The sequence below is a fragment of the Babylonia areolata genome, chromosome 6 (genome assembly GCF_041734735.1).
Source record: "Babylonia areolata isolate BAREFJ2019XMU chromosome 6, ASM4173473v1, whole genome shotgun sequence".
NCBI classification, from domain to species: Eukaryota; Metazoa; Mollusca; class Gastropoda; order Neogastropoda; family Buccinidae; genus Babylonia; species Babylonia areolata.
In genome coordinates, this window is record NC_134881.1 from 25693409 (window position 1) to 25707278 (window position 13870).

At 41.0% G+C, this 13870-nt stretch overlaps 1 protein-coding gene across 1 annotated transcript in view; it reads left to right on the forward strand.

Moving 5' to 3' along the window:
• The first annotated feature begins 10687 nt into the window (after window positions 1-10687).
• Window positions 10688-13870, forward strand: part of LOC143282875 (uncharacterized) — a 13385-nt gene continuing 10202 nt past the window's right edge. Inside the window, exons 1-2 of the mRNA XM_076588743.1 lie at window positions 10688-10891; window positions 13400-13732. Coding sequence (XP_076444858.1) covers window positions 13434-13732 — 299 coding nt within the window. The 5' untranslated portion in view covers window positions 10688-10891; window positions 13400-13433. The remainder of the gene's footprint in view (window positions 10892-13399; window positions 13733-13870) is intronic.

A 13870-nucleotide genomic window follows, 5' to 3' on the forward strand; every position in this document is an offset into this window, starting at 1 on the left:
AGTGGTTTGGTCTGGGAACAATGACTGATATTATGTGCCTGAATACTTGAATTTGGTCGAAAGTGTTCATTCTTACTTTCACATTATCATAAACAAACGTCACGTATATTTCACATACATTTTATTGTAGACATGTCTACCCTGTTGCTTTCTTTAGCATTACCGGATCCATACCCCACAACTTGAAGAGAACTGAAATTACATGGCACTTTGGCCCACTGGTTTCCTTTTTTTCTTTCTTTTTTTTTTGTTTTTTGTGTGTGTGTGTATGTTTGTGTGTGTGTGTGGGGGGGGGGGGGGGTTCATGGCTGTCTTCAAAAGGTCAGTACTTGCCAACCCGGCTTTAAAATGATTTTTCAGTATTAGTAAAATATCTTTTTTTATTCAATGGAATAATATGCACTTGTTTTCATCGGGCCACCATTGTGTTGTTATGTAGTAATGTAACAATCTGAATATATGATTAATTACAAGATCGACGCATTTGGAAAATAAATTGCGAATTCATAATTTTTATAATTCCAGTCAGTTAATGTGCATGTACCAATTAGACTTCTTCCTCGTAGTTATATTTCAGTTGTCTGCGGCCTAGTCATTATAGCTGCTGTTCCCATATTGAAATATCATTGTTCACTGATGTTAGTGTGTCGTGGCAAATATTCGCTCGTAGCCAGATAAGTATGAAAATAAATGACAAGTGAATAAACAGTGACTGATTAAACAAATAAATGAATAAGTAAATAAATAGATAAGCAAGCAAACGAAAAAAAACAACAACAAAAAACAACCAAAAAACAAATAATGAATACAAATATATAGATATTAACCATTTCTGATTGATTAGCTTATCAAATGATAAAGCACAATTCTGCAGCTTGATTAATTCTTCTTCTTCTTATACGTACCTGGCTGTTTAAACCGAGCCAAGACCAGAGTTCAATATATATATATATATATATATATATATAGAGAGAGAGAGAGAGAGAGAGAGAGATAGATAGTGATGCAAAAGTGATCTGGCGCTTCTCCATCTAGTATATATGGACTAAATCCAAAATAAACCTAGCCGGTGACGGAAACTCAGTAAAGTTGCAACCTGAGGTGTCGTAAATGTTAATCATGGAGACAAACCCGAACTCACCGATCTGGAAAAACTAGCTGAGTCAGTTCATCGGTCACGGCGTTGGATGCGACTGATCGCCGGAGCGATCTTTTACGAAAACACTGATCAGTCGGCAGCCGGGGAATCCATATATATCCCAACGAGACCAACACAACTCAGTGACAGAACCAAATCATGGACCACAGCAAGAGAATATCTTCTTTATATATTTTCTCGCGGTAACTGAATTTTCCTCTGGGTACTTTCAGATCACACGTCGGAAAACAGGCGTTCCTATCTTATGTGATAAATCCAACTCTTAAAAGACCTGATGACGCCCAGGCATTTTCCCGTGTTCATTTGGCGTAAATAAAAATGATAATACTGAATTGACTGAGACTTCAAGTTCACTAAAAAATCACACCTGATGCTGCTCAGTGGGTCATATCACTTATAATGGCAGCCGATTCATCTTTAATATTATTATCAAGGAAGGTGCTCGATCAAAGAAGAATCAAGTTCTCTCAAACTCGATCACACTTGATACTGCTCAGTGGAACATATCTCAGTCTTATTGTGGCAGCCGTTTCATCTTTAATGATCAAGAAAAGTGCTCGAAAGAAGAATATGTACATTAAAAAAAAAAAAAATCTCCTTCTCAAGCCTGAGGCAGGAATAAACTCTAAAATAGTTTAAACCATTGCAAACTTGTCCGAGGTCAAGGTTAACCCCCGCCCCTCACACACACACACACACACACACACACACACACACACACACACACACACACACACACACCGATCTAATTTACAAAAGATTAATGGACTAAGAATGAGATGAAGAATGTCAACAGGTTTCAGAAAAAATTTCCATTCCATTATTCGAAACTGACCGGTACACAAAGCGGTACATGCAGTGCTGAACATCACTTTCCATGTTGACAAACCAATGTTTTCGTTTGTAAACTCGACTGCTTGGTAGCTTCAAGCTGAGTATGTCCTGGATCTTTTGGTAATGATTCTGTAGTGATGTCACATTCCACCAACTAAGCCCCATGTAAGTCTGTGTGTGTGTGTGTGTGTGTGTGTGTGTGTGTGTGAGTGTGTGAGTGTGTGTGTGTGTGTGTGAAAGGCAAAAATACATGTGCAGATAGTTACATTTTTTTGCGAATTGATTGTTGATTTTCGCCACGTTCTCAGTGGGTAGTAAGCATAAAGAGACTTTGACACACTGATATGCATATATACACACACACGCACGCACACACGCGCACGCACACACACGCGCGCGCGTGCTACAATCACACAGAAAATGTCATGAAATACAAAAACGAAACGAACAAAAAACCAGCAGAAAAGACCCCCTCCAAAAGAGAAAACAAAAAGAAAGAAGTGACTAGGGCTGACACTGAATCTGACGGACACACACACACACACACACACACACACACACACACACACACACACACACACACACACATTTACTGACGCATACTGAAACACAAACAAACGTACTCAGGCCACATACATTAATTTGAATGCTTTCCAACTACACAGTAAGGTTCATCTGATGAATCATACTATAAAATACATGAACACAAATAATGAACAAACAAATGGCGAAAGAAAGCGGAAAAAAAAGAAATACAGAAAAAAAACCCCAGAAATGATACAAGATAAAATTAAAAAAGAAAAAAAGGAAAGAAATAAAAACTGAAAGATGAACGAAAGAAAGAACTTAAAGGAACTTAATTAAAGGAAAAGAAGAAATTAGTCCCCTCAAAATAATCTCCTCGAATAAGGGGGTGAGGTCATAATGTGTGAGGTGAAAAGAGAAAACCGACCGCCGTTGAAATCCAGTGAAGAAGAGAAAAATAGCTCAACAAGACTCAATGAGGAAATATGCCGATTTTCTGCTGCCTTGTCAACAGTCGCAGCAGCAACTGACGTTGATACAAAGAAGGACGAGGAGAAGGAGGAGGAGAAGAAGACAGAAGTATTGCTATCACTGAGTTGCTGCTTCATCACAGAAACTGCGAATGTGTTTATCAAATGCTGTTACTCAGTATCATCACATGTTGTTAACGCTTGTGTTGCTGCTGTTCAGAATATCAGTACTACTTTTATAACTGATGTACACACACACACACACACACACACACACACACACACACACACACACATATATATATATATATATATATATATATATATATATATATATATATATATATACAGTCATGTATCAACAATGGACACGACGACAACAATGACTGCGAACACAACGGCATGCTGCTGCTGCCGCTGCCGCTCAGTGTTAAGTTTTTGACGAAGTTAATACAGGCTTTATAAAAGCAAGGGATATTCTAGTTGAGGCAAAAATAGCACAAAGAACATCGACAACGATGGACAACTTGAGAATAATAATACTGATAACAACAACAACAACAACAACATGAACAAGAAGAAGAGGAACAACTTGAGAAAAATAGGGGGAAAAAATCTGAAGGCAGCGGATCTCAATCAGTTATGACAGCAAGAGCACGAAGGTGGCGGTAAACACTGATATAGGTATAACATCTCAAAGTGAAAAAGTTGAGGAGACCTATTCGTACTGGATGTGCGGTGCTTGTGAGAACGCCAGTTGACTGAGAAGGCTTGTGTCAGAGGATCGTGAGAGAGAGAAAGAGACAGACAGACAGACGGACAGAGAAAGACAGACAGACACAGAGGGGACGTAGTTGAGGAGCTGACTGACTCTCCACCGGCTGAGTGCGTGCGTGCGTGCCTGCGTGCGAGAGTGTGTGTGTTTGTCAGTGTGTGTGTGTGTGGTGTTTGTTTGCCATTTGTGGGTGTGTGTGTCAGTGTGTCAGTGTGCGTGTGCAGTGCGACGGAGTGCCGCGGTATCAGTGTATGAGTCAGTGTGTGCCGGTGCAGTGCCGGCGTGTGCAGCGGTGTGTGTGTGTGTGTGTGTGTGTGTGTGTGTGTGTGTGTTTGTTCGGGGAGGGTGTTGTCGGGATAACTAAGGATGACTTCTAAATTCACTAAGCAAACAAATGAGCTGAGTAGCCAACTCGGAGGCGTCTTCTGGGCCGCCGCAATACGTGACACTGAGGCTTGATAAGTAGGTTTGATTATCGCACTCAGTCTTATCAGGTAACTTCTCGGCTCTCAGTTTCTTATGCTCAAACATAGTGTATTCTCAAATAAACAACAAGTTGAAGGTGGACTGGAATATTGTCAAATGAAACATGCATTGTGTTTTACTTTATTATATAAAAGAACAAGAAAGGCAAGGCCTTCAAGACTCACTTGTGATAAATTAAGTCCCCTAGCATTAATTACAGAGTAATTTCCCTTCTTTACTATCTGCACCAAAACGTTTGCAAAATAAATAAAAATTCCATGCTTAGCAAAAGAAGTTCCTGTTTGAACAAAAAATGATAATAATGACTCCTCTTGTTGTTGTGTCAGAATAAGAGGTCAGAGTGCCAAGTTTAGAGAATACAAAAAATATAAATATAACAGTAAATGCAGTTTGGATATAATTAGGCTTCTTTTAAAAAAAAATGTTTGTGCCCATCCCAGAGGTGCAATATTGTTTTAAACAAGATGACTGGAAAGAACTGAATTTTTCCTATTTTCATGCCAAATTTGGTGTCAACTGACGAAGTATTTGCAGAGAAAATGTCAATGTTAAAGTTTACCACGGACACACAGGCACACGGACACACACACACACACACACACACACACACACACACACAGACAACCGAAGACCGGGTTAAAACATAGACTCACTTTGTTTACACAAGTGAGTAAAAAATTATAGTAATCAAAATGTTAACTGAGGTCGGCCGGGTACCATTTTTTGCACGGCGAGCCCCATCATCACAGAGTCGAAAACGAACATTCGATAGACGGAAAGAGAGAGAGAGAGAGAGAGAGGGATATCTTTTTGTGCATTTGTTGCACTTTAATTTCAGTGCTTTGTGATTCAACGCTGCTGTTTCCAGCACGCCGGAAGAAGTTTCGGTAACAATATGACCTTCACCTTGACCGATATGATCATGCACAGTCACGAGGACGTGCAGGTCGTCGCGTTTAAAAAAAAAGAAGAAGAAAAGCCACATTAAAGGATAGAAACTATATATTTTTAAGGTGAGATGGGAAGGGGTTTGAATGGAACTACTGTAATGATCTTGATAATAAACTGTCAACTCTGTCTCTCTCTTATCACAGTACTGCATTCACACCCGTGACAATTCGATCATTAGCAACCCCCCCAGATTGTCTTGTTGGTTTATTTTTTGTGTTTTTAACACGTACTTGTGTTCTTCAGACGTTTGCGCATTCATCCTTATGTTCATTCTTTACAGAACAAGATTCCGGCATCATGTTCTTAATCAATGTTTGACAGCGTATCAAACCGCTGTGACCCTGTGTATTAAAAAAAAAAAAAAAAGAAAAAAAAGAAGAAAAAAGTTGCTCCTGTTGGAAGATTTCTCTGTTTGTGTCTTTCTTTTCAGCAGAAAGTTGTGCTGCACAAGAAAAAAAAAAAAAAAAAAAAAATGAAAAGATTCTTCTACTACAACAACTACTACTACTGTTATGGGCGAGTACGTGTGCCAGAGAGAGAGAGAGAGACAGACAGACAGACAGACAGAGATAGAGACACAGAGACAGAGAGACTGAGGTGTGTGTGTGTGTGTGTGTGTGTGTGTGTGTGTGTGTGTGTGTGTGTGATTATGTGTGTGTGTGTGATTGTGTGTGTGTGTGTGTGTGTGTGTGTGTGTGTGTGTGTGTGTGTGTGTGTGTGTGTGTAAGTGCCGGTGTGTGTGTGTGCCTGCGTGCGGTGTGTGTGCCGGCGTGTGCGTACAGTATGTGTAGTAGTAGTGTAGTAGCAAGAAATGATGCACAAGTCTGCGGAGATAAAAAGATACTTTGTGGCAGTGTGACTCAGTGGAAGCCGAAAACAATTTAAAAACTCAAAATTGATTCTTGAAAATGTGAACAGAAAACAACAGCTGATGATAGTTTACTTTGATTCGGCAGAAAGTACAGCCCAGAAACGAGGGTTTTCCATTTTGCTATCAAACAGTGTCAGCGCGGAACACTGGGGTCCAAATAGCCTATTCCCGTTTCACCTAATCTTTCACCTGGTGCGGCCACTCTTTAAGGCCTTTCAGTTGACACGGAGATCTATGTCGTTCTGTCTCCGGCCTACCTACGTGGGCGCCTGCCAATGCGGCACACACACTGACATACACACCGGCATGCACGCGCGCACGCACACACACACACGCGCACAAACACGTACGCACACACACACACACACTGTGACACTCTCTCTCTCTCTCTCTCTCTCTCACACACACACACACACATACAAACACAGCAGTGGCACACCGTCACACACACACACACACATTTGACACACACAGGCATCAGTACGCACAGGCTGCACGCATGCACTGACACAAAAGTTTGTACATTGTTTGAGTTTTGTGTTCAGATACCAATTTATGGTCAGATCGCCACCAGAAGAAATGCATACACACAGACGCAAACATGACCTTTCTGGAGTTGGTGGAAAGTATATATGTGTGTGTGTGTGTGTGTGTGTGTGTGTGTGTGTGTGTGAGAGAGAGAGAGAGAGAGAGGGAGAGAGAGTCTAATCAAGGGCATGTACTCATCAGTAAATTTATACTGGAGAAGTATAGCTCTTCAGTGACTGACAATGTGTGTGTGTGTGTGTGTGTGTGTGTGTGTGTGTGTGTGTGTGTGTGACTGACAGTGTGTGTGTGTGTGTGTGTGTAGTATGCGTGTGTTCGTGGAAGGTGTGCTTATGTAAGTATTATAGGCCTGTAATAATAAAAAAACAAAACATTTTTAGAAGAGCAACTGATGCATTTTTTAGCACAAGGGGGGGGGGGGGGGGGGGGAAGCGGAGAGAACGCAGACGCTTAAAGGAGCAAGTATCCGACATTCACTGGCTAATACACATAGGCAACCTCACACACACTCGGGTGCGCGCGTGCACCACTTACTTCTCCGGGCTCTCTCGATCTGACACACTGACATACACTGACGCACATCGGTGCGATGCGCGCACACACGTGCAGGTGCATAAACACACATGCCTCTTGTCTTTTTATATATATTTTTTTATAGGTCTGTGACACTGCATGGACATGACGTTTGTGAAAAGGACAAACGTTCACTTTGTGGTGAACTGTACAAATGAGTCAGATGCTGCATCTCTCTTCCCTAGTACATATAATATTCCTCGCTGTAGAACTTGACTCTCCTCTTGAGTTCCAGTTTTGCTTTCCACCAGTACTAATTTTTGACAATCAAAACTACTTGTACATGTCTTACTCTTTTTGTCACAACAGATCTCTCTCTCTGTGAAATTCGGGCTGCTCTCCACAGGGAGAGCGCGTCTCTACTAGCGCCACCTATTTTGGGGGTGTTTTTTTTTCCTGCCTGCAATTCTATTCGTTTTCCTATCCAAGTGGATTTTTCTGCTGATTTTTGCCAGGGACAACCCTTTTGTTGCCGTGGGTTCTTTTACGTGCGCTAAATGCATGCTGCACACGGGTTTTATCGACTCGGTTTATCGTCTCATCCGAATGACTAGCGTCCAGACCACCACTCTAAGGTCTAGTGGAGGGGGAGAAAATACTGGCGACTGCCGGAGAAAATACTGGCGACTGCCAAGTTGTCTGAAGGCGTGACCCTTATTCACTTCCTGTCTCTTGTCAATACGATCAGGAGATTGATCAGGACTTTCGACGCAAACTGAAGTCGGCTTTACGTCAAAATGTTTTTCTGTTGTTTGGTAAAAGCGTGTTGGTAAGAGACCATTCATAAATGTATTTAATCATCTGTTTTCGCCCGTTCCATATTTGCCGACAACTGAACCCATCTGCCTCAGTGTTGATTGAGTCACGGATGAAAAGCAACTGCCTTTGAAACACGCACACACTGACCTACACACACACACACACCACCTCCCACTCCACCACCCCCCTAACACACACACACAGATACAGACAAACCCCTCGGACTTGTATGGGAACGCCAAGAACTGTACTTACTAATACGAAGCTACAAAACAATGGATCAACTGCATGGATTTGCTGCATGGCTTAAACCGTCATTAAAATTTTGATTGCATGCGGACGCAGTCAAGGATATGCAACAAAAACAAAACAAACAAACAAACAAAAAAAATAAAAAGAAGAAGAAAAATCGTCTCCCTTTCCTTACACACACACACACACATACAAGGACGTATAAATGAAAGACTGAAGAAGAAGAGGAAGAAAAAGAGACAAACGCAAACAACAACCCGGTAATCTGGGCTCATCTAGACGGAGTTTTTAACGTCACAAGGAAGACCCAATTCGTGTATTTGGAAGTAAAAAATGATGCTGCGGGAACACTGACAGTGTTTCCGTGTTGTTGTTTTTTTCGTTTTGGTATTTATCTAACCGCTCAGTCTCATTCATTTATTTTTAAAAATTTGTATTAACATTTGGTTATGTTTTGTCGATTTATTTCTGTTGTTATAATTACAAGTCCAGTCATCGTCGATTTATGGTGATTAAACAGAAGAGATGAGACATTCAGGATGAGCACACTGATTTCTGAGGACATATGCAAATATGGAGTCACTTGATGTTGGTAACCATGATCATAGTGGTAACCAATTTCGCCTTTGTGTAAAATCCACAATGGTCGATGAATAAGAGCCGGGAACTGCGTATCCCCCCAAACCTACGTGTGGACAGTTGCATACGCCATATACCCGAAAAATGCAACCAATCAAACAGCAACAGGAACACCACCACCACCACCACCACCACCAACTTGACCAAAAACAACCATGCAAAATAATGATGGCTTCGGTCCGCATGAACTGGTTGCAAAGACCATGGATTAGCAGTGATTTGAAAATATGATACTGGATTACCTTTTCATCCTCAGCTTAGCGGCCAGCGTCAATACGATGAAGATAACTGATTCATAATTCGTAATTACTGTGGGATGTCAAAGAACACTCAGTAGCAGCCCGGGAAGAAGACCGGCTGAAGCCGGCAGAAGAATTAAGAAGATGAAACAGGAAAAGAAGAACACCATAAAACACACACACACACACACACACACACACACTGACACACAGAGTGACATCATCTCATGAAACGTTCCCTCTACTTCACTTTTGGTAAGTTGAATTCAGCCGGTTGAAAAGTCGAGTCATTGCGCAGCTCAGTGATACCCTCTTCATGAACATCTCTTGCTTGAAAAAAACTTTGTTCTTTTTTTTTTTTTTTTAGCCTTAAACACACACGCACGCACGCACACACACACATAAACGCGCGCGCACGCACACACACCCTCATGTTGCTCCATTTCGTGTGTTGTCAGTGTCCGAAGTCAGTCTCTCTCGCCACATGAAGTCGTGAAAACGGAATAACACAAAAACCTATGGCTCTGCAAGCGCGCAAATGAGCATCGTTTTACGTAATAATACAACAAACAATAGCATTATTAAGCGAAACGTGCAACTAACTTAACCTGAAAGAGAAACATTCGCTTCGACAGTTATCGACCAGCGCATGAACACACTCTGAGTAAGTGATCTTTTCGACTGGAGGAGTTGCTGCCCTTTGATCAAGAAAAAATCTCTTTTCCGTTTGTGTCGTCTGCTATTGCTGTGCAGAAAAGTACCGACTTACATAGTTTTCATCTTCAACTAGGTATTCCAACACAATAATCTACGCCCAGATTGAGCAAAGGATACTTGAATAAGCATGTCCAAATCAAACACATCAGTTTGTTATCTTTTAAGACAGAATGCACTCATCAGCTAACGCAGCCACAGCCGAAGTACTGATTGGTGAAGTTCAGTCCGCAGTAAAAATCAAGATGAACAACGAGAGGCTGAAAATTACAAATAAATAGATAAAATGCAAAGAAATGAAACGCATTGAGAGGTTAAGCACCAATAACATTTAATGTTTGCATGCATATAACTAGAAAACAAGAAACCAAATTACGCGGAAAAAATAATAAACAAGGGGATAGTCCGGCTACCGTACTGTCCGTGATTTGCACTTGCCGACATTATCACAAAGACTACCGGGGTTCTGTCATTCGACAAGCAACTGCGTTTCTAATAATGCGTCAGTTTTTAGTCCAAAACCTATAATAATGATAAACAAAATGTCCAACCACCATGTGCATTCACCCAGTCACTGATGAGGAGTACTGCCGCTGATCTTTATTTTTCTTCTTTCGCCTTCCCCGATTGAATTTCGACAAACGCCACATGCCAGTTTGAAAACTGTCGTTGATACGGAAGCAGTTGGGCGTTTCATGAAATTAATGTTAACTTATTATCGACATCCCAAACACTTGCAGCACAGGTTGCCACAGCGACGCGCATGCATGTATTGTGCACACCCCTATCCGATGGCTCCATATTTTCGTTGTTAGTACTCGGATGTTTAACTTTTTTTTTATGGCGTACGCATGCGCGCTGCAACTTCCGGTATCGCTGTCGCTGCGCTCTTCATGCAGAACGTGTGTGGTGGACATATTGGAAGTGTTAAAGAAATGATACGGAAAGACGAACTCTTCTTCTGCTGAATTTGATGTGGCAGAGTTGCGAAAACATTCAAAGGAAAATCATAACAAGGTTTGAAAAAAAAAAAAAGTGTCTTAGTGCGTCTCAGTGTTGTGTGGTCGTCAAGAACGATCTCAGTCAGTCTGCCTCCTGGTAAGTGAATTGTAATTTTTTGGACATGTACCTATATATTCATAATAATAATTTCTACACACCGATTACTGTAAATTGTCATGGTTGCGTTGTTGCCATGTGTTGCAACCATTGTTTTTCTCAGTGGTGGTGATCCTTTCTTTCTTAGAAAATGGCGACAACGGAAGTCTTCTGGAAGCCATATTGGAAATACTCTCCAAGCCATGTGATGTCGATCCACCTTTATATTCGACATTCTCCTGCATTTTCAGTGTATCGAATTATAAAATATAACCACATGGTATGGAAAAACGCCAGTTCAAGTGAAAAAAAAGTGAGCCAGAGAGGGAGAATGTAATATTCTGCTGTTCATATATCTTATACTTTTTGTGTTATATTATATTATATTAAATTATATTATATTATATTACATTGTTGAGAACACAGAATGTGTCATTCTCGCTCTATGATTGACTGCGAAGATAAATGCTGTGGGCTGTTATATTTTTCACAATATGATTGCGCGACATCAGTTCAATCTTAAATGTTTATTCTTTTACTTATTTATATAATCAGTTTGTTTCAGTCCAAAATAGTTTATTTACTGGCTGTGGCACCGAGGGAGAGGGAGGGGAGATTTAAAGGGAGAGAGAGAGAGCCGGAGGGAGAGTTTCTTTAATACATATCAAAGATTGTCACTCAAGAGTCAACTGTTATAAGTATATTTACACGACCACGTGCGGCTGCTGTGGACAGCCTCCCACGCATAGAACTAGAAAGTACTTCACATGTTTGTTTGAATTAAAAGTCTCTGGGATTTTCCTGGAGTTGTCGAACAGGCTTTCTTTACTATCAGTAAGTGTGGGTCTATACTATTTTGATGATAATCCGTCACTGTTAAGGCTGAGTTATTTTTACGAAACCACCTGACTGACCCATGAGAAAAGCACTGGTACCGCCGGCAGTTCTTCACTGTTCTTATCTGTGAACTTTTAATTGAAAAGTAATAGCGATCCACGTTACTGATCTGATAGTGTTCAGTTCACAACTTGATCTATCACTCAGCACGTTGACATCAAGAAATTCGTCTGACGTGTATCCGGTATTTTTTTTAAATTACTTTTATTATTATCCTATTTTTGGTCGTAAAAATCCGAGCAGTTTCAGGCATTTACTGCATCTCGGCGGTCGATGGCAATCCATTCAGTTATTTCAACGATTTATGAAATTCGTGGATTTCCTGGTTACACGGACTTAATACGTAACAATGCAACACACACACACACACACACACACACACACACACACACACACACACACACACACACACACAGAGTGTGCACCGGCTGAGTGTGTGTGTGTGTGTGTGTGATTACTGATATAGTATAAGATAAAATAGCGAGATAGTCGAATATTTCAAGTACAGCCATGAAGTAAGCAATTATCACAGCTTTAAAATCATCTGTATTCTCTATGAGTGAGTTTTTCAGCCGACCCGCTGAAGTGAAGGCCTATATTTATTTAATATCCAAGAAATTGAAGATGAACATTGCACGAATGTGTGTAGACCGGACATACACTGATATAGAATAGCAAATAACCAATGAATAAATCAAAACCGAATGATAGAAATAAGAATAATAAACAGTTGATAAATATTGGCGCAAAACCCACATTGCGCAATTGCATGGCAAAGCGACCAGCCAGTTCCACTGTCTCTGCTTTCTGTTCTCGAGTTTGCTCCCTTTCAACGATCGTCCTCATAAGGAAAGAGACTCTTGTCTCTTGGCATGAGAGGTAGAAAAGCACTGCCTTTTAAAAAACATTGCGTCTTTTTCTGACGAGATTGGCCATGTAATGGACATCTAATCAGTTCAGCAACATTTCGTCTTTTTTTCTTTTTCTTTTTCTTTTTTATAATTTTTTTACGTGTGTGTTCAAAATTGGGTTTGGATAATTTTGAATAAAAACTGTTCAGCAAGACACACGCTAACTTTATTAGTTATAGTGATAATAATAATCATGATGATAATGATGATGATGAGAACAACAACAACAACAACAACAACAACAATAATAATAATAATAATCACCATCATAATCATATTAAATATTATCCGTCATCATCATCAGCATGGCGGTTTGTTTTATTTAGTGTTTGTTGACAGGTAAGTGGTCACCATTTGCTGTTTCATTTGTGACTTTGTATGTGTGTGTCAGTGTCTGTGTCTCTGTGTGTATTTGTTTTGTTTTGTTTTTTGACCTGCCATCTTTACTATTTCTTGTTTCGTCACATCTATCACAAGCCATCCATGAAACACACACACACACACACACACACACACACACACACACACACACACACACACACACACACACACACACACACACACACACACACATTGTACACGCACGCGGCGACAAAAAACACACCCAAAGAAAACAAAAACAAAAACCGCCAGAATCCATGCCTGCAAGCATACACTGAAAATTAGTTGAACAATCATTATCTTGTGTATATTTGGCCAGAACATAAAACAGACAGGAGTAGCCTCCATTACTGATGGATGTAGACGGGGTCACGATCAAGCTGGAACCAGAGGACTGCTGGGAAAGCCTCAATCCACCCGCGGACACGAGGAAACCCCAGGCGTCCCTTGGACACCCCAGGCCAGGAAGCATGCTCACCTCTCAGCCCCAGTTAACATTCCAACCCCAGGAGCCCCCCAAGATGCAGACACCCGGGGTCTTGTCTCTTCCCCCTCAGCGCTTGACGACATCATCCGCCCAGGCCACACCAGTGACGTCTACCCTTACGTCAGCAACGCCGACGAGTCTTCCGACCGCGGTATCCAGCTGCAAGTGAGTGGCAGATTGGAGATGTCAATCCACAGGTCTACAAGAGGGCTTTTTTTTTTTTAGTGTATCAGGGCTTCCCATTTAGGTCACTCCCTGATGGAAAATCTTAGGGAGTAATGTAAACATGTGCTCACCAGACAA